An 18829-nucleotide genomic window follows, 5' to 3' on the forward strand; every position below is an offset into this window, starting at 1 on the left:
ACCTGCCGTCTGCCTCTTTCCTTCTTCTCTAAGCTGCCCTCAGAGATTAAAGGTCAAAGCAAACCCTTTCTCATCCATCTCCTCACCCTCAACTATATAACAACATCCTGTCCTCCTATTCCCATTTTTTTTTTTTGTTAGATAGACAAATGACTTTTGGAGTGGTCTCAAATTGCTTGAGCTGCTTTTATTTTTTTAATGTTTTAAAATTAATTTTTATTGGAGTATAGTTGCTTTGGCAACTCCGTGGTAAAGAATCTGCCTGCCAATGCAGGAGCCACAGCAGATGTGGGTTCGATTCCTGGATCAGAAAGATCCCCTGGAGGAGGGAATGGCAACCCACTCCAGTACTGTTGCCTGAAAAATTCCATGGACAGAGGAGCCTGGCAGGCTACAGCCCATGGGATTGCAAAGAGCTGGACGTGACTGAGTGAGCACAAATGCACCAGAGTTGCTTTACAATGTGCTAGTTTCTGCTTATAGCAAAGAGAATCGGCTGTAAGTATACACATACCCCCCTCGTTCCTGGAGTTCCCTCCCATTAGGTCACCATTATTTTCTTTCAATGATGGTGAACTTTCTGGGATTCGGTTTCCCTTCTCCACTGTTCTTCATTCTAAACAATATTGCTGATGTCTGGGTTTTATACACTGAGAAATGGGAAACTCACTACTATGAAGGAAGGAAGGGCGTGGCTGCAGTGTAAAGGTGCAAAGAGGGGCCGTTTCCTCATGAGGGTCGAGGCAGAACGCAGAGGCCAGGCAGGTTACCCCAGAATGTGGGTCGGGTACTGTGTGCCCCTTCAGAGACCCTGAGATGGGCAGGTTGAGGTCACTATGAAGGCTCCTTTGGCTCAAAGGAACAGAATCCCACTCAGCCTAGACCAAGGAAAAGGGGAGGCTGCTGAAAGATGAAAGGGAATCCTGCTGAACCCCAGGAAAGCAGTCCAGCCAGGCCTAGGACCCTGATAACACAACCAAGGCTGTTCCCAGTTCTCAAGCCACTGGGCATTTCATCTCCATTCTTTTTTTTTTTTTTTAATTTAAAATTTTAATAAATTGACGCTTTAGTTTTAAAAAGTTCTCCTTAAATTCTATTTAAAAAGGTATCCTTTTCAGATTGAGGGGGGTTTTAAATAGGTGACTACTTTTGTCATTGGTTCCTCATTTTTTTCTTTTTCTTTTGGCCTTATCTCTTAGCATGTGGAACTTCCCTGACCAGGAATCTAACCTGCATCCCCTGCAGTGGAAGCGTGGAGTCTTCATCTAACTGGATTGCCAGGGAAACCCCAGCTCCTTATTTTGTAAAATTAAAGTATAATTGAGTTACAATATTATGATAGCTTCAGGTGAACAGCAAGGTGTTCAGTTATACATATAAAATTTTTTCAGGTTATTTTCCATTATAGGTCCTTACAAGATATTGAATAGTATTCCCTGTTATATAGTAAATCCTTGCTGCTTATCTATTTTATATATAGTGATGTGCATCTGTTAATCCCAAACTCTGAGTTTACCCCCGCCCAACTCTTTCCCCTTTGGTAACCATAAATTTGTTTTCTAGGTCTGTGAGTCTATTTTTGTTTTGTAAACAGACACATTTGTATTATTTGTTAGATTCCACATATAAGTTACATCATCAGTTCAGTTCAGTCACTTAGTCATGTCCAACTCTTCGCAACCCCATGAATCGCAGCACGCCAGGCCTCCCTGTCCATCACCAACTCCCAGAGTTTACTCAAACCCATGTCCATTGAGTCGGTGATGCCATCCAGCCATCTCATCCTCTGTCGTCCCCTTCTCCTCCTACCCCAATCCCTCCCAGCATCAGGGTCTTTTCCAATGAGTCAACTCTTCATATCATAGGTCACCCCAATTCTGTATCTTCCTGTCTCTGTTTCTCTGCGTGTCTATTTCTCTCTGCCTCTGTGTATGTTTCCCTTCCTGCCTCTCTGTCTCTGCCTCTGTCTCTGTCTCTCTCTCATGCCTGCTCTTACTCTCCGGCTCATCGTGCATTTCACTGGGAGCTGCATCCCTCCCCTCCCCTCTCCCCCTGCTGCCTTCCTTCCCTTTTCTGTGCAGGAGAACCTGCTCCCAGGCCAGACACGCGTGTCTGTTTTCTGTGGCAGGGGGAGTACTGGGGAGGGGCAAAGAAGGGCGATGTGGAGGCAGGTTTGCTACAAGGAGATGTGGCTGGTCCAGCTGCTTTGACACATGCTGTGACCAGCACGCCCTGATACCTGTGGGGGATCAAACGTAGTCCTCCCAGGAGTACAGGCACGACCTCCGCCTGGTGAAACGATCAAAGAAACATCTGAGGAGTATAGGGGTTGAAATATTCTAAGCCACAGTGCAAATACAATCTAAAGTGGGTGTGTGTAGGCTGGGCAGGGAATGGTATGTTCTTAAGCCTAAATTTATGTATGAAAGCTGCTACATTCCCACACTTTTCAGGAGGGAGCGGACTGGGTGTGGATGGATGGTGGAGGGGGACAGGGCTGTCTCCTCTGTGGATGTCCCTCCCCCACACTCCCCACAGCAGCTGCTTCAAACATCCGCTGTTCTTCTCAAACTTGGGGCTCCACCGCCATCCCCCATGTGCTTAGACCTAATTGTACTGAAAACACGAGGGCCCCACTTCTGTCTGCACTTCAAAATCTTTCTTCCATCTCCTCTCTGCCTCTCTGTCTCTGCCCTCCCCCAAGGTCAACCCAAGTATTCTGAGTTTTGCTTGTTTTATTGTAAGACTTGTTATTTGACCGGTTTTCTGGACTTCATAATAAATCTCTCTCTAGGAGCTTTTCTTCTCCAGTCAATACATATATTCCTTACTTCCTCATTGAGAAAAATAACAATAAGACACGACTTTCACTCTGTTCTCCCCATCAGTCTCCTCTCCTTCCACCCAATGCCCAGGGACGTGGCTTTCACCCTCAATACACGCTGCCCTTGGAAATGTCAACTGACAACTGCATAATCTGCAAACCCTGTGACCCTCGCTCGCCTTCACCCCTCCAGCTCTTCACAATGATGTGCACTGTTCCCACCCTCGCCCGGCAGCCCTCCCTGCTGGCGGTGGCGGTCCTGCCCTCTGCTCTCTGCAGAGTCGCAGGCCTTTTGCTCTACGAGTGCTTTCTTTTCCTCCTACTTCTGATGAGAGATCCTGAAGTCTCAGCACAGTTGCCTCTGCTGTTCCTGACTCTCTCCTGACTTGTCGCCCTTGCTGCAGCCTCATAGTTACCTTCCTGTCCTGCCGGGGACTCTGCCAAGTTCCATGCCTATTCAGCACCTCGACCTGGATGCCCACTAGGCATTAAAACCATCACTACCTTCTCTCCCACTTGACAAAGACCTACTCTTCCCCAACACCCAGGTTTGATTACAGGTTGTCAACATTGCTTTCCCTTTCTACTCTTCTGCACATTCATTCAAGTGCTGGGACTGCCCAATCTTCCCATATCAATGTTTCTAGCATTGTCTTTTTCTTCCATTCTGCCTCCACCCTACATGACCTTATGCTACCCCTGGCTTCAACTATCACAAAAGTCTCCTAACTTCCCTGTGCTCCAGCCTCATCCCTTTCCTGCCTCATCTACTGATGATTCTCAAATTCTGCTCTGACCATGACCTCTCCCCACCCAGAAACTTTCAATGGATCCACCACTTCCAAAATTAATGAAGGCAGCAACAATCAAAGACCAATGTAGACTCAAACTACAGCTCCACTTATCTTATGAGAGGGGCAGTTCAGCGCTTTAGGATCTGCAAAGTTCTTGTATACACATTATTTCACTTAGTAATCTGTGTGTGCTATACTCAGTCACTCAGTCGAGTCGGACTCTTTGTGACCCCAAGGACTGTAGCCCGCCAGGCTGCTCTGTCCATGGGATTTTCCCGGCAAGAATACTGAAGCACTGGAGAAGCGATTCCCTTCTCCAGTGGATCTTCCTGACCCAGGGATTGAACCAGAGTCTCTTGCATCTCCTGAATTGGCAGGCAGATTCTTTTACCACTGAGTCACCTGAGAATCTCCTTAATAATCTACAATAGAATAAAGAAGATGTGGTACATATATATAATGGGATATTACTCAGCCATAAAAAAGAATGAAATGAGGCCATCTGCAGCAACATGGATGGACCTGTAGATTATCATACTGAGTGAAGTTAAGTCAGACGTAGAAAGACAAATATATGACACAGCTTTTATGTGGAATCTAAAAAATAAATGAATGACTATAACAAAACAGAAACAGACTCATAGGCACAGAGAACAAACTAGTGGTTTCCAGTAGAGATAGGGAAGAGAGGAGGGGCAAAATAAAGGGTAGGAGATTAAGAGGTATAAACTACTAGGTATAAAACAAGTAAGTACAAGGATATAAGATACAGCATAGGGAATATAAATAATATTTCATAATAACTTCAAGTGGAATATCATGTATAAAAATACTGAATCACTATGTTGTACGCCTGAAATTAATTTAACATTGTAAATCCACTATACTTCAATTTTTTAAAAAGTAGGGGGAAAAAGGCAATTTGCAAGCATTCTGTGACAAGGAGCATATTTATAGATCCAGCCTATGGTGGTAAAGAGCCCTATGTTAATCAGTGCCTATGCTGGCCCTTCCGCTTCACCACACTGTTAACTTGAAACTGCTCCCGGCTTTCTTTATAAAACACTGTCCACAATGACTGGAGAAGGGAATAGCAAACCACTTCAGTATTCTTGCCTTGAGAACCCTATGAACAGTATGAAAAGGCAACAATGATAAGACAACCACTTTCCTGACTTTCCAAATGAAATCAAGTGCTAAGTCATTTCCACTGGAAACATGAGTTTACTTCAAACCACGTGTGCATGTGCGCCTGTGTGGGCGCGTGCGTGTGTGTGTGAGCGTGTGTGTGTGCGAGAGAGAGAGCAAGAGAGACAGAGAAAGCAGTCTCCATAATTCCACCTGGTCTGATGAGAACAGTTTTAGGGTGTGTGTGGTCTGAATTTAGATACCTACAGACAGGAAAACAAGTGAGCAGCCTTTTTATTGTTCAAGGAAAATGCTCATTAACCATGAGCTTATTCTATTTTATTCGGTTGTAAACATTTCAAAACAAAACTTCACGTGAAGCATTAAATCTTGCTAATGAGAACACCTCTGCTTCTCCCATCTCCACCTCTCAGCCAAGTGGCCTTCATTCTTTCAAATCTTTTGCTCTAGTGTCACATAAAACCAAACAATGGGGCATCACCCAAAACTATGCACATAACACGTGTGAGGCTCTGTCACCAAACTGTCATCTCACCATCTCCCCCTTCCTTTGGGGGAGTCTGACACATGATAACATCCAGGCAACACAAAAATTCAAATGGCTGACAGCACTTACATTTCTGATTGGCAAGAGTTTATTTTTTTCCTCCTGTGACCCCATTTAAAAAATAAAGAAATGCACCTACACTTGACCAGTTTGAGAATAAAAATTTGAATATATCATTTAGAAATTCAGTTTTGTATTGGTTTTTCAGAACAGAACTGCAAAGACCAAAAATTACCTACATATGGTTCTCCTTCCAACTGGTAAGAAAACAAGAAACAAGATCACCTAGTGTTATCCTGGTATGTCTGTACTGAGACAAGGAAAAGTACAACTAGTACAACTCAAAAAGTAGGGTGAATTAAAAAATTAACAAAGTGTAGACAATTTTTAAAAGCTGGAATGCAAATGAGATTTTGGAAAGGGAGAAATAAATGGTTTTCAGTTTCTGGTTACATAAAAGAGGGAAGTGATACAGCAGACTGAATAAATTAATCATAACAAAAACTACCTGGATGTCTTACATCCCTAAGCTTATAATATGACCATACTTCTTGCTCCTTAGAGAGAGAGAGAGAGCGCAATTCTAACACTCTGACTGTGTGTCTGTGTGCATGTGGGTACCGATGACTGTCCTCCTCTTAGCAGCCATGACAAAGCAAATAAATAACTGTAGCATGAGTGATCTATACAGGAAGTACAAAAAGCAGTGGGATCTGGATGGTTTTTAAAATATTTATTTACTCAGCCTTTCAATGAACTGCTTATTGTATACGGATACTAAAGTGGGTGTGGGGCCAGGCCCTGGGAGTGTTAAGGTGAATATGACCCTCACTCTTCAGGTTTTTCAGTTTTGTCTGGGAGCTAAGACATTACTGCCAGATATGGCAGGAAGGGTGGTTTTTGTGATAAGATACAGAACCCTCAGCTGGAAGGCTGTTTTAATTCACCTTCCTGGTTACTGATAAGGAAAGAAGGGGGCACAAGGGAGGCAGGAATGGGTGGAATCCAAGGTTGGAGCCAGAAGGTGTGGAAGGCACATGGACGCCTAGTTCTGGGCTTGGGGAAGCTCTGGGACCAGTGGCAGGAGTTGGTAGATTTCACTTGAATGTTGTACCATTAACAAGACTCCATGAATTCCCAGTCTGCTTCTTTCTGCTACCAGCCGGCACCCTTTTCGGATTCATACTTTCTGTTCCCTTTGAATCTGGGCTTGTAGGTGGCCTGGTGTGATCACAGACCTGCTGCATCTCATGATTCTACCATTAGCTAAGATCCTCACCTCTTCCGGGTTCTTAGTTCAATTCCAGGAAAAAGAAGAGAGAGAAGAGCTTGGGTTGGGGAGATCCACTGGAGAAGGAAATGGCAACCCACTTCAGTGTTCTTGCCTGGAAAAATCCCATGGACAGAGGTACCTGGCGGGGTTGCAAAGAGTTGGACATGACTGAGCAACTAAGCATAAACACATGGGCTTGAATACTTGCCCACTAAAGAGTGGGAGATCTCCAGTCTACTCTAGGAGATCAGACCAGTCAATCCTAAAGGAAATCAACCCTGAATATTCATTGGAAGGACTGATGCTGAAGCTGAAGCTCCAATACTTTGGCCACCTGATGCAAAGAGCTGACTCATTGGAAAAGACTGATGCTGGGAAAGACTGAAGGCAGGAGGAGAAGGGGACGACAAAGGATGAGCTAGTTGGATGGCATCAGTGACTCAATGGATATATGAGTTTGAGCAAGCTCTGGGAGATGATGAAGGACAGGGAAGCCTGGCGTGCTGCAGCCCATGGGTTCACAAAGAGTCAGAACATAACTGGCAACTGAACAACAACACATAATGGGAGAAAACAGTGGTGCAGGGGTTAGAGCGTAAGAAATAGCCATCTTGGAGGGTCGGAAAACAAGTAACTCCTCCAGCCACATGTTCTGCTGTGACCATGAGTGGCTGAGTCCCCCAGGGTCAGCAGTTATTTATTCAGGCAAAGATGGCAGTATTATTCACAAGAGCCAAGACATGGAAACAATGTAAGTGTCCATTGATGGATGAATGGATACAGGAAATGTATGCATGTTTATATATATGTATATGTATACACACACACACACAAATATATGCAGTGGAATATTATTCAGCCATAAAAGGAAGGAAATTCTGCCATTTGGGTCAACGTGGATAGACCTTGAGGACACTATGTTAGTGAAATAAATCAGTCAGAGAAAGACAATATTGTATGATCTCACCTATAAGTGGAATTAGAATGGTTGCCAAAGGCAGGAGGCAGGAGATGAGGAGGACAGATAAAGGTGGTTAAAGGCACAAACTTCCAGTTACAAGATGAATATGCTCTGGGGACATAATATATGGCCTGGTGCCTGCAGCAGACTTGGGTATGGCATAAGCTCGGAGGAGGAGGAGGTCGCCAATAACTCCACCATAGAGCTGCCAGAACTTACATAGGACTGGGGAAATAGACTCTTGGTGGGCACAAACAGAACCTTGTGTGTAACAGGAGAAAGGAGTAGTGACCCCACCAGAAAATGACCCAGACTTACCCATGAGTGTCCAGGAGACTCTGGTGGTGGCATGGGTTGGTGGTGGCCTGCTGTAGGGTTGGGGGCACCGAGTGTAGCAATGCATGCATGGGACCTTTTGAAGGAGGTCGCCATTATTTTCATTACCTCCACCATAGTAGGGCCCCAGGTAAATAGCAGGTCAAATGGGCCTTAGGAAGCATTACTATGAACAAAGCTAGTGGAGGTGATGGAATTCCAGTTGAGCTATTTCAAATCCTGAAATATGATGCTGTGAAAGTGCTGCACTCAATAAGCCAGCAAATTTGGAAAACTCAGCAGTGGCCACAGGACTGGAAAAGGTCCATTTTCATTCCAATCCCAAAGAAAGGCAATGTCAAAGAATGCTCAAACTACTGCACAATTGCATTCATCTCACATGCTGTTAAAGTAATGCTCAAAATTCTCCAAGCCAGGCTTCAGCAATATGTGAACCATAAACTTCCAGATGTCCAAGCTGGTTTTAGAAAAGGAAGAGGAACCAGAGATCAAATTGCCAACATCCGCTGGATAATCGAAAATGCAAGAGAGTTCCAGAAAAATATCTATTTCTGCTTTATTGACTATGCCAAAGCCTTTGATTGTGTGGATCACCACAAACTGGAAAATTCTGAAAGAGATGGGAATACCAGACCACCTGACCTGCCTCTTGAGAAATCTGTATGCAGGTCAGGAAGCAACAGTTAGAACTGGACATGGAACAACAGACTGGTTCCAAATAGGAAAAGGAGTACGTCAAGGCTGTATATTGTCACCCTGCTTATTTAACTTATATGCAGAGTACATCATGAGAAATGCCGGGCTGGATGAAGCACGAGCTGGACTCAAGATTGCCGGGAGAAATATCGATAACCTCAGATACGCAGATGACACCACCCTTATGGCAGAAAGTAAAGAAAAACTAAAGAAACTCTTGATGAGAGTGAAAGGGGAGAGTGAAAAAGTTGGCTTAAAGCTCAACATTCAAAAAACTAAGATCACAGCATCCGGTTCATGGCAAATAGATGGGGTAACAGTGGAAATAGTGGCTGACTTTATTTTTTTGGGTTCCAAAATCACTGCAGATGGTGACTGGCCATGAGATTAAAAGATGCTTACTCCTTGGAAGGCAAGTTATGACCAACTTAGATAGCATATTAAAAAGCAGAGACATTACTTTGCCAACAAAGGTCCATCTAGTCAGTTCAGTTCAGTTCAGTTCCTCAGTTGAGTCTGACTCTTTGTGACCCCATGAACTGCAGCACGCCAGGCCTCCCTGTCCATCACCAACTCCCAGAGTTTACCCAAACTCATGTCCATTGAGTCGGTGATGCCATCCAACCATCTCATCCTCTGTCATCCCCTTCTGCTCCTGCCCTCAGTCTTCCCTAGCATCAGGGTCTTTTCAAATGAGTCAACTCTTCGTATCAGGTGGCCAAAGTATTGGAGTTTCAGCTTCAAGGCTACGGTTTTTCCAGTAGTCATGTCTGGATGTGAGAGTTGGACTATAAAGACAGCTGAGCGCCGAAGAATGGATGCTTTTGACCTGTGGTATTAGAGAAGACTCTTGAGAGTCCCTTGGACTGCAAGGAGATCCAACCAGTCCATCCTAGAGGAAATCAGTCCTGAATATTCATTGGAAGGACTGAGGCTGAAGCTGAAACTCCAATACTTTGGCCACTTGATGCAAAGAACTGGTTCATTTGAAAAGACCCTGATGCTGGGAAAGATTGAAAGCGGGAGGAGAAAGGGACGATAGAAGATGAGATGGTTGGATGGCATCACCGACTCAATGGACATAAGTTTGAGTAAACTCTGGGAGCTGGTGATGGACAAGGAGGCCTGGCATGCTGCAGTTCATGGGGTTGCAAAGAGTCAGACGTGACTGAGTGACTGAACTGAATTGAACTGATTGTATATTTGACAGTTGCTAAGAGAGTAGATCTTATAAGTTCTCATCACAAGAAAAAACTGTGTGATAATGGATGTTAACTAGACTTATGGTGGTGATCACTGTGTAATATATACACATATCAAATCATTAAAGATATATGTCTATTATATCCCAGTAAGACTGGAGGTGGGGAACCATTATATTTCAGTTGTGAAAAAACAGTGGCAAAGGTAATTAAAGAGCAACTGGAGGTCCCAGGCCCAACAGCTCCCATTGTGGTCCTGATGTGAAAGGATGCTGAGGACTCAGGCCTATCTCTGCTGTCTCTTAGGAGAAAAGCAGGAGGTGACTTAGGGCTTTCACTGTGCAGATGACATTAAAATCTATGTATCTATTCCTGTTCTCTCTCCCAAACTCAGGTCACATATGCTCCCAGACATTTCTCCTTATTTCTCTTTATATACTTCTAAGAGTAGCATGTTAACCTCCTTGTATGTTCCCACAACTACGCAATAAAAAAAGGAATAAAGTCATCTCACTCGCAGATGGCACACGGATGCTTTAGGCAGATAATAATTGGTGTAAATAGTATTAAAATATAGGAATAAATAAAACAAACAAACAAGGGGGCTTCCCAGGTGGCACTACTGGTAAAGAACCCATTTGCCAATGCAGGAGACATAAGAGACTTGGGTTCAATATCTGGGTCGGGAAGATCCCCTAGAGGAGGGCATGGCAACCCACTCCAGTATTCTTCCCTGGAGAATCCCATGGACTCAAGAGCCTGGTGGGCTACAGTCCATGGGGTTGCAGAGTCGGATACGACTGATGCGACTTAGCACAAACAAAAAATGGTTTTTCCAGTAGTTATGTACGGATGTGAGAGTTGAACCATAAAGAAGGCTGAGCACCAAATAATTGATGCTTTTGAACTGTGGTGTTGGAGAAGACTCTTGAGAGTCCCTTGGACTGCAAGGAGATCAAATCAATCTATTCTAAAGGAAATCAACTCTGAATATTCATTAGAAGGACTGATACTGAAGCTGAAGCTCCAATACTTGGGCCACCTGATGTGAGGAGCCTATTCACTAGAAAAGACCCTGATGCTGGGAAGGACTGAGGGCAAGAAGAGAAGAGGATGACAGAGAATGAGATGGTTGGATGGCATCACTGACTCAATGGACAAGAGTTTGAGCAAGCTCCGGGAGATAGTAAAGGACAGGGAAGCCTGGCGTGATGCAGTCCATGGGGTCACAAAGAGTTGGACATGACTTAGGGACTGAACAACAACAAAAAGTAAACAAAAAAAAAAGAATCTGATGAAACATTAAAAGACAGGAAATATCATTTTCAGGCCCATGGTTAAGATGGAAGAAACCAATCATCTCAGCACAAAAAAGGTTTGACACAAGTCTGATTCCCAGTTCCAAGGCCAGCCCCAAACAGAGGGCAAATTCCATAAACCTTCTGTACCAGATTTTCTGGAAGAGCAGTTAGAGGGGTGAGGTCACCTTTACACCACTGCACATGAGATGGGCTAAAAACACAAGGGGATAAGAGATAGAAAAAGGCCACACTTGTACGCCTGTGAATTTTTTGTTTTCTTTTTTGGGTGGGGGAAGAAATTTTTTTTATTGTAAAAAACACCTAACATTAAATTACTGTCTTAACCAGTTTTTTTTTTTGTTTGTTTGTTTTTGTTTTTTTGCCATATCTATGTGGGGTCTTAGTTTCCCAAACAGGGATCAAATCTGTGTCCCCTGCATTGGGAGCATAGAGTCTTAACCCCACTGGACTGCCAGGCCAGTCCCCATCTTAACCAGTTTTATGTGTCCAGTGCACCAATGTGAAGTATATTTACACCATAGTGCAACAGATCTCTGGAACTGTCCTGTTTTGCAAAACTGAAACTCTAGGGAGTTTCCTGGGGGTCTAGCGGTCAGGACTTGCATTTCCACTGCAGGGGGTGTGAGTTCAACCCCTGGTCAGGCAACTAAGATCTCACCAGCCACAAGGCCTAGCCAAAAAAATCAAAAACAAACAACCCCCCCTGAAACTCTATATACTCAAATGCTTATGAAACTTTTCAGAGTGACTGTATCCACTGATCAGTGAGGCCCAGGCACGGTCTGGATTCTGACCCTGGGATGAAATTCTCACCTTTGGAGAAGAGAGAGACGTGGTGTGAACAGAGGGCGGAGCCTCTTCTTACCTCTCTGCAGTTCAAAGGCTGGGCTGATAACAAACAAGGCCACAGCCAACAGTTTCACCGAAATGCCAACATGTCCGCGCACTTGTAGGGACTACAGCCATTATGTCCAGCTGTGGACATGCTCGTGGCCATCGCTACCTGACTACCCATTCCTCACATCTTAACAGTTGGCCCCAAAGTTACCATCGCTCCTCTTTTTAAATATCAGACATACCTTGGAATCCTGAGACTATCTGGACAACGTCTTCATACACCATCAGGGTAGCGGATCGTTCTGGAAGCAGGCCCAGGCTTAGTGAAGAAAATACTGTGGAAACAAAGATGGATATGAGGGAATTCTGACTTCTAAATCAAAGTGCTCATACCAATTTTTTAAGTACTCTGCATTCTTTGGATTCTCTGGGTTAAAATCAATCAACAACATTGATTTTTTACTAATGTGACATAATAATAAATATATATCTGTTCTCTGCCTCTGGTTCCTGGCTCAAAACCCCTTGTAAATTCCTGAGTCACCAGAGTATCTTTCTGATCTGATGAGGAGACTCCGGGTGGCCTCCTGGATGCGGGTTGGTCACCAAAGAGATCAAACCATGATGAGAATCTTGGAACTTTCAGGCTCACTTCCCATTATCCAGAGAGAATAGATGGGGTGGAGAGTTCAGTTCATGACTGATCACACCTGCCATGACTGATGAAGCTACCATGAGAGTCCCAAAGGTACAGGCTTGGGGAACTTCAAGCTGGCGAGTACATTTATGTGCTAGGAGTGTGGTGCACCTCAACTCCACGGGGATAGAAGCTTCCATGGCCAGGACCCTCTGGATCTCACCCCGTTGTACCTCTTCATGTGGCTGTTCATCTGCATCCATTATGATACTTGTTATAAACCAGCAAATGTAAGTCATTGTTTTTCTGAGTTCTGGGAGTCATTACAGTAAAAGAAACCAGGGAGGGGCTCATGGGAACCTCTGATTTATAGCTGATTGGTCAGAAGTACAGGTGACCACTTAGGGCTTGTGTCTGAATTAGAGGACAGTCTCATGGGACTGAGCCCTTAATCGGTAGCATTTGGGCTAATTTTGGACAGTTACTGTCAGATCCTGATGCTGGGAAAGATTGAAGGCAAGAGGACAAGGGTATGACAGAGGGCGAGATGGTTGGACGGCATCACCACTCAATGGACACAAGTTTAAGCGAGCTCCAGGAGATGGCAGTCTAGGGGGTCTCGAAGAGTCGGACACAACTGAGTGACTGAACAACAACTGTCAGAATGGAACTGAATTGTAAGACACCCAGTTGGTATCCAGAAAGGTGGAGAACTGGTTGATTTGAGAAGAAAACCCACTTACTAGGTGTCAGAATTATCATCAACAGAGAGAAAGGAAACAGTTTGTCCTTTAAGTATTGTTAGCAAAAGTCTTTCAAAACTCCATGCGTCCTGCAATCTCTCTATAACAACTGCTTAGCCTACAACAGTTAACTACATATTTTTTTATTCTTTAGAAGTTCTTAGTAAAGTATCTGAACTTCTTCACATTAGGAATCTGTTAAAAGTTACAATGCACACACTGTATGTATGTAAAATATTGGATATTAACATTAAAAAAGACTCACAATATGTGCTTAGGTTAATGGATAAGTCAACGATAAACATTTTTTTTTCCACTGTATTTTGGGAACTAATAAGATGACACTTTGCAGGTGGCACTAATGGTAAAGAATCCGCCTGCCAATGCAGGAGACATAACAGATGCAGGTTCAATCCCTGGGTGGGGAAGATCTGTTGGAGTAGGAACTGGGAACCCACTACAGTATTCCTGCCTGGAAAGTTCCATGGACAGAGGAGCCTGGAGAGCTACAGTTCATGGCGTCGCAAAGAGTCGGACACGACTGAAGCAAATGAACACAGACGACAGAACTTGTGCGACTTTAAATTCTTGTTTAAAGACCTCGACTTCCAACCTACAAATTCACAGAGCCTACACGTTTCTTGGGAATTCCCTGGCTGAACAGCACTTAGGACTCAGTGCTTTCACTGCCAGGGTCCAGATTCTATCCCTGCTTGAGGAATTCAGATTCTGCATGCTGCAAGGTGTGGCCAGGGGGGAAACACCTAATTCTTCTGGGTAGAATATGAACTTAACAAAAAAACCAAATCAATGTATTATGGGATAACAATAATCACTAACATTACTGAACCCTCACTGACATGTCAGACTTTATTCTAGGTGGTTTAATTTGAGTAATTTATTTAACTTTGAAAACAGCTCTCTGAAAGAGGTATTATTAACATGCCCCTTTGACAGGTAAGGAGACAGGTTTATAGATAAGGAATTAACTTGTCCAAGATCCTGAATCTGGTAAATACTGGATCCAGGATTTGAACTCTGGAGTCTGACCTTCACTGCTATGCTTCACAGGCTCAAGTTCAAAGGCCTCTTAAATTCCATCCAGGCCTAAGTTCCTACTTTTTTTTTTGTTGCTGTTGTTGTTTATTTTTAACTGGAGGATAATTGCTTCACAATATTGTGTCGGTTTCTGCCATACATTAACATGAATCAGCCATAGGTATCTGTGTATCCATCATCCATATTGAACAGATGTCATATTTGCTTCAGATTCAAGCCACTTAGTCGTGTCAGACTCTTTGGGACCCCGTGGACTGTAGCCCGCCAGGCTCCTCTGTCCATTGGATTTTTCAGGCAAGAATTCTGGAGTGGGCTGCCATTTCCTTCTTCAGGGGATCTTCCTGACCCAGGGATCGAACTCGCGTCTCCTGTATTGCAGGCAGATTCTTTACCTGCTGAGCCAGTGGGGAAGATTGAATCAGCCACAGGTATACATATGTTACCTCCCTCTTGAACTTCCCTCCCACCTCCCATCCCATCCCACGTCTCCAGGTTGTCACAGAATGCCAGTTTGAGCTCCTTGAGTCATAGAGCAAATTTCTACTGGCTATCTATTTTACATATGGTAATATACATGTTCCCATTGACAGCAGTCTCTCCATTTAAAGAGGAAGAAAGTAAGGCCTAGAGAGGTAAAGTAACTTTCAAGGAAAATATTAGGAGCCAGAAATATCAAATGCTAAATAGAGCAATTATTGGGTTCATTCAGGTTTTTGGTAGGATGTTACAGAAAAACCCAAATGAATTTTTGGCCAACCCAATACTTAGCACAATTGGCTCTGGACAGTGCCAGAGGGCCCAATGAGGGGCTGGCCATGGATATGACCCCTCTTTCTACACAGTCCATTTATTTCGCTGCCATCATATATAAGGCCCAGAGCTAGATGTGCAGAATAGATCACTGTTGGGGGCAGTCTGTGCCCTTAAGGGATCTACATTAGAAGGAGGCTAAGACACACAACCAATAGCTACATGACAAGCAGAATGTGACAAAGTGCCCTGACAAAGAAAAGGATGGACCTTGGTGCTGGGAAAACAATCCAGAGTTCCTCCAAATGTTAAACATAGAGTCACCATGCGACCCAGGAACACCACTCCCAGGTACATGCCCAAGAGAACTGAGGATATGTGTTCATGCAAACACTTGTACATGAAAGTTCATAGCAACATCGTTCATAATAGCCAGAAAGTGGAAACTAAAGGCCGAACATGCTTGGCATCCCACAGGCAGCTTAAATCCAGTCTATGCTATATTCATCACTGACTATGACCCTAACACTCATTCTTTTCCTTCCCATCTCCTGCACCTCCACCCCCATCTCCACCCACTTTTGTAGGAGCCCCAAGCTTGGAGAGAGGGATACATACAGGGAGCGAGTAAGGGATTTCTTTCAGTCAACAACATTAATCCAGTCAACCTTAGGGAACCCCAGGTGGCCCATCGCCCATCTGTTATTCTATCCACTCCATCACCAGCCAGAAATTTGAGATTCAACTCACATTCATCCAACGTTCTTTCCCTTGTATCCCTCCCACCCATTCTCCAAGGCTTTCTGAATTCTGCCTGCTAAATATTCCTCAGGTTTATCTCTTTTTCTCTAAAATGTTCCTAAAGCATTTCCTCAATTGTACCTATTTTCAACCCACTTTCCATAGCTCTCAAAGCAGTGGTCCCAAATTACAGTGAACATTTTTATCCATAAATACCTGGGGGATGGGGGTTATTGTGGGGAGTAGAAACTGCTTATTAAAATTCAGCTTCCTTGGTCAATCTGTCCAGTCAAATGGGTGAGTCCTGGAATCTGTATGTTTTTACAAGCATCTTCTGATGCTAATATTTATTCATCCTCAAGACTCAGATGCCCTCTCTGCCTCCCCAGGAAACTCCTTCATTCGCTCCTGTAGGCTGGTGGACCTGTCCTCCCCAGCATCCCCATCTGCACATAAATCTATCAGAGTATTGATCCCATCAGAAGGAACTGGCTTCTGTGGCTGACTTCATAACTAATGGATAAACCTAGAAGCAAGTCCTAAGTCTCTAGATTTGTATTCTCAGTGGCCAGGGCAGTGTCTGACATATAGTAGGCACTTGACAAATATAAACTGAACTAAAGAGAATTTTGTGGAAGAGGGTAGGTGCTGGGGCTGGATGAGACAGGCATAGCCACACTTTGCTTCCATGGGCCCCAGAGGCAATGGGAACCCTGATGGGGCAGGTCCAGCGGTGCAGAGGTGAGCACGAATACTGGCCTTGTGCCAGGCACTGTGTTAGATGCTACGCATTTATTGAGCACCTACCATGTTTTAGACACTGTGGGTGCACCTATGTTAAATACTTTTTACTCAGAACTGCTCTACAAGGTGGTATCAGCTCCATTTTGCAGAGACTGGCATCAAAGCTGGAGGGGTTCAAGCATAGATTTGGAGCCAGAACCCAGGTTATCTGGTTTCCAAAGTCCATCCTCCCCCCATTACCCTGGCAACAAGTGTGCTGGCAGATAATGTGGTCCAGGCACGAGATGGAGTCTGAAGTAAGGGGACAGAGGGGGCACCATCTGCTGCTCCCACCTACCCCATCCCCAGCTGAACTCACGTCAGGCACCATCTTTGCCCCTGGTGGTAGGCCAACTGCTTTGCAGGGGTGAATGGTCATGCGATATTGTGATTTATAATATGCAACATATATTTGGTCTGGGTCTCATTTCTGGCTCACAGCTCCTAAAACCCTTGGAATTTCTTAAGTGATAAGGGCAATAAAGGAATCTTTTGTTATTCATATCAAATGAATGGGGCTTTCAATGGGAGTTTCAGTTAATATAATGACTTTTTGGAAAGCTTCATGATAACCTAAGGAGGGGAACGGGTTGCCAGGGGAAACCATGTGACTAGAGACTGGAATCTGTCAGCCTCACTGTCCTCTTCCCCTGACCTCCAGCGAGGAGACAGCGGCTGGAGGTTGAATCAATCACTAATGGCTAATGCTTTAATCAGTTATGCCTACATGATTTAGTTTCCATAAAACCCAAGAGGATGGGGTTGGGTGAGCCTCTTGGTTGGTGAGCACCAGAGGTGCTAGGAGGTGGTACAGCTGGCCAGGGAAGGAGGCTCCATGCCTCTTCCCACAGACCTTGCCCTACACATGTCTTCATCTGACTGGTCCTTTAATAACCTTTATAATAAACTGGTAAGCTAGCAAGTACCAGCTGGGTTCGCAGACTCGGCGACACATTGCTGGGTGTGTGGAAACACCACGACACATTTGGTGATTAGACGCGCCAGGGGAGGAATGGAGTATTGAGAATGGAGGAGCAGCAGGAGTGCTTTTCCTGAGCAGGTAAGAAGGTGGGACAGAGAAAGACAGTCTGGCCATCATGCCTACCTTTTGGCAGCCTTGCTCTCAGATGCTAAAGTGAGATGAGGAAGCCCCATTTCACCGCACTGTCCCAATGTCACTGGCTGGTTATAATCCATCATGTACAGAACGAAACAGTGGAGAAATGAGTAGAAAAGGCTTTGGTTCCATTGTACGAATAGCAATGTGAAGCCCAACCAAGCTTCACACCAGATCCCACCTTCCCTGCACATAAGGGGCACCAAAAACTAGGGCAGAGAATGCACATGTATTTTCCTAATTGTCTGACTTAACGCTTACAAAATCATTTCTGTGTCTGATTCCACCCCTAGCCTGATTATATGCCCTGTTTTAGAGAAAGGTAAAGACCACCTTACCAGGTAACCGGATGGGCTTCCAGGGGGCAGAGTTTGGCACATAGGCATGCTTTGTGGCCGTGACAATCAACTGACTGCCCAGCTTATACTGGAATTTGATGAAGGCAACGCCATCTGTCCCCGAGGTACCAGAGGCAATGGAGACCTGGTTGGTGAAAATCTCAATGAGCGCATCAGGGACGGGCTGATGGGTGCTGGCATCACTGATGTGGACCTTCAGGGTGACCTCTAGAAGAAGGACAGAGCAACAAAGAACTGGTTATTAACTGGGGAACTCCAACAGTGATTCTGTAATAACAGCAAAGGGAGGTAGAAAGTATTCACGGGATATGCTTAGATAATCTAGACTGGGGACTTTTCTGGTGGTCCAATGGTTAAGACTGCACGCATCCAATGCAGAGTGCACAAGTTTGATCCCTGGTGAGGGAACTAAGATCCCACATTCCATAAGGTGCAGCCAAAAAAAATTTATTAGAAAAAAAATTCTAGATCTACATCCAAAATATAAATCGTTTTAACCAGGAACGTTCTCTTCTTAGCAATTCTTTTTTACTTTGCATGATTCCTTATCTTCTTCAAAACCACCACCTATAACAAACTCCTTTCCTCCTGGCTCCTCCCGGCTTCCCCCAACAATAATTGAGAGAAAATCTCTATTCCTTTAAGACACTGTGCAGCAGCAAACACAATGCTTTCTGATCCTGCCCAGTGTTGCTGGTA

The 18829-nt window shown here is 44.4% G+C and overlaps 1 protein-coding gene across 1 annotated transcript in view; it reads right to left on the reverse strand.

Annotated features, from left to right (window-relative positions):
* The window catches only part of FAM171A1 (family with sequence similarity 171 member A1), a 126596-nt gene that overhangs the window by 36240 nt on the left and 71527 nt on the right, over positions 1–18829 (reverse strand). Inside the window, exons 2-3 of the mRNA XM_043478728.1 lie at positions 18110–18337; positions 12184–12276 (exon numbers count right to left, since the gene is read on the reverse strand). Of these exons, the coding sequence (XP_043334663.1) occupies positions 12184–12276; positions 18110–18337 (321 nt within the window). The remainder of the gene's footprint in view (positions 1–12183; positions 12277–18109; positions 18338–18829) is intronic.

Source organism: Cervus canadensis, chromosome 10 (genome assembly GCF_019320065.1).
Source record: "Cervus canadensis isolate Bull #8, Minnesota chromosome 10, ASM1932006v1, whole genome shotgun sequence".
In the NCBI taxonomy this organism is placed as follows: domain Eukaryota; kingdom Metazoa; phylum Chordata; class Mammalia; order Artiodactyla; family Cervidae; genus Cervus; species Cervus canadensis.